The sequence below is a fragment of the Octodon degus genome, unplaced genomic scaffold (assembly GCF_000260255.1).
Source record: "Octodon degus isolate 3935 unplaced genomic scaffold, OctDeg1.0 scaffold00089, whole genome shotgun sequence".
In the NCBI taxonomy this organism is placed as follows: Eukaryota; Metazoa; Chordata; class Mammalia; order Rodentia; family Octodontidae; genus Octodon; species Octodon degus.
Window position 1 is genome coordinate 2278216 of NW_004524665.1, and position 2820 is coordinate 2281035.

At 48.7% G+C, this 2820-nt stretch overlaps 1 protein-coding gene across 1 annotated transcript in view; it reads left to right on the forward strand.

The window, feature by feature from the left end:
• Positions 1-2820, forward strand: part of Spata3 (spermatogenesis associated 3) — a 15484-nt gene that overhangs the window by 6981 nt on the left and 5683 nt on the right. The window contains exon 2 of the mRNA XM_004637388.2: positions 1406-1577. Within this exon, the coding sequence (XP_004637445.1) occupies positions 1406-1577 (172 nt within the window). The remainder of the gene's footprint in view (positions 1-1405; positions 1578-2820) is intronic.

Consider the following 2820-nt stretch of genomic DNA (forward strand, 5'->3'; position numbering starts at 1 on the left):
GACACAGTGAACTATTATGATTGATCTGTAAATTCTTTCTTCATTTTTATTTTGGACAGTTTTTATTGTTATATTCCATTATGTTTGTAAATAATTCATTTTAAATTTGCAATCTATTAAAAAAATTTTTTTAAAGAAAAAAAGGAAAAGTCTCTAAGTCCCTGCAAAAGCTTATACAAGGATATTCATAGCAGCATTATTCATAATAACCAAAAGGTGGACATAGCCCAAGTGCCCATCAACTGACCGATGTATAAACAAAATCTGGTGTGAAAACAGCACAATGCAACAAATGCAGCAAAATACTACTTGGTAATAGAAAGGGTGACGTACAGGTATACATGAAATGAACCTTAGAAACATTAGACTGAATGAAAGAAACAAGGCCTCTGCCAACATGACTCTACGTACCTGCATCTGAGATGCCCAGACAAGGCAACCTTTTCGCCATGGGCTTGGAGAAGGAACCAGGGAGTGAATGCTGAAGTGGCTGTGGTTTATTTGTTAGGAAATAAAAATGTTCCGAAATTAGGTGGTGGGGACAGTCACTCAACCTTGAGTGCACATGACTAAAAGCCACTCCCGAATGAGCCAGTCTGATGGTCTGGGAACTATGGATTTTAATTTTTTTAACTAAAAGTAGAGAGGCAAAGGTATATTGGTTTTGGAACTCCTATTTTCCCCATTCCAAGAAGCATGTGTAGTTTTTCCAGGAACACAGGGCCAAGGGAGGAATCCCCAGCCCAGTCCAGCTGGATTGGGAACAGCAGAAGTTACCCACAAGGGGCGCCACCTCCACATCTTGCTGGGATCCAGCCCAGAGGCCAGAAGTGAGAGATTCCTCTGAGAAGTGTTTCCAGAACTGCAACCAGAGAACCATTGTCCTCTGCATGGGTAGCTGATGGCTTCCCCTCCCGGAGTCTGCAAGCCACCTCCCATGGCAGTAGTCAGCGGCTCAGCTCTCTTCCAGCCGTATGTGGGGCCCCATTTCACTGGCCCCAAAGTTAGAAATCTCAAGTTGAAGTCGACTTCTGCAGTCTACTTGCTGTAAGGGCACAGCCCTCATATCCCTTGAGCCTCAGTTTCTTTATTTGTAAAATGAGACTTAATAGGATGGTTGTAAAAAAAAAACAACAACAAACAAACAAACCCAGGATGGTTGTGACAATTCAGTGAGATGGACCATGGCCAGAAGTGTGGAGGGACTGAATCCACTGTGGGTGGTGGGGTGCTGCATCCTGGATGATACCTTTAGTCGTGCTGGGTCTCCATGGCAACTCTGCTGGCACTACATGCATGCCCACAGCTTGAGCAGTTAGGGAGCCTTCCAGAACTGTCTACCTGTCTGTCCCTCAGCTCCCCAACACAAGTGTGTCCCTCATCTGTCCCCTTCTCTGTCCACCAGGGCCTGTGACCCCCGTAGGCCTACGGCTCTGCTCCTGTGCCGCCTGCCCAGGCAGCTCCACTTGCTGGCTTCGTCTGGGGCTTTGCCACAGCCGCATCTTCGATGTGCTCCTGCCTCGGGACTGGCAGGGCGTGCCAGGGAGAGGATTCCCCAACCTGCTCACCTTCTACAGGTTCCTGGGCACCTGGGGGGCTGGCCCTGGGGCTCCCAGTTCCCAGGGCCAGGCTCTGTCCCAATCCTTGGAAGCGGTCATGAGTAACTTCCTCTGGGAATGACAGACTGAGAAAGGCTTCTCCTGCGACAGCTGTCACCTGCAGTGGGATTGGCAGGCAGGGGCCTTTCTGACCAGACCCATGTCTGAGGGACCCACTGTCCTTTGTAGAGGGTGCTTGTGTCCTTTCTCTCTAGGACCTGCTTCTCAGGCTGTTCTGTTTTCCTTTCCCTCTAGAATCTCTCCCTTGCTTAGAGCACACTCCTTGCCCAGGTGTGGTGGCACACACCTGTGATCCCAGCACTCTGGGAGGCCAAGGCAGGTGGATGGCAAGTTCAAGCCCAGCCTGGACAGCTTAGCAATTTAGCAAAATCTTCTTAAAAACTTTTTGTTTAATTTTTTTAAGGGCTGAGGATATCTCCCTGGGTTCAATCTCCAATACCAAAATGAAAAACAAAAGACAAAAAAATACACAAACAATAAAACCTCACCTCCTTCATCAATTCCATGGGACTTGGGAGCTTGAGGACTTTGGTTTCTTGACCTGCCAAGGAATTTCCTGGAATTTAGTGATAAGAGCAGACTGTGACCATAGGCCTCCTCCAGGTAACCACAAGGCCTCAGACACTTTCCTCAGGTTGTTCCTGGGGTCTCCACCCCCTGGGGCTAAGCACCCCCAGGTGGCTCTGTGGATGGTGCCTTCCTCACTCCCCGCTGTATCACCCGCAATTCTGCCCACTTGTCCTCTTCCACAGAGCCATGCCAGGCCCACCTCTGCCCTTCCTACAGACCTGGTGTTACTGTATGCAGGTTCTAGAACCATCTCTACCTTGAACCATGTGCATTTGCCCTGGGAACCAAGTCCTGGACACTGACAGGCTAGGACACAAGACCAGAAGCACTGTGTCCAGGGAGGTCCTGGGAGTTTCAGAACAAGACAATGCTTGACTGGGGTCCAGCTGAACCCCTGGAAGTCCCCACAATGTGAGCTGAGCCCCAAAGAATCTTGGGATTCTCTATGAGTTAAACTGAAAAGAAAGAGCCAAGTGGGCAGAGAAAAGGCTAAAGCAAGGCTCAGAATCAGCATGAAATGAAATCCTGGCTCTTGGCTTAAAATCCATATTCTTGTTGAACCAAACTCCCTGCCTCAGTAGGATTTCTAGCAAAGGGCTGCCTTTTTGGAAAGCCTTCCTGGAAATGATTG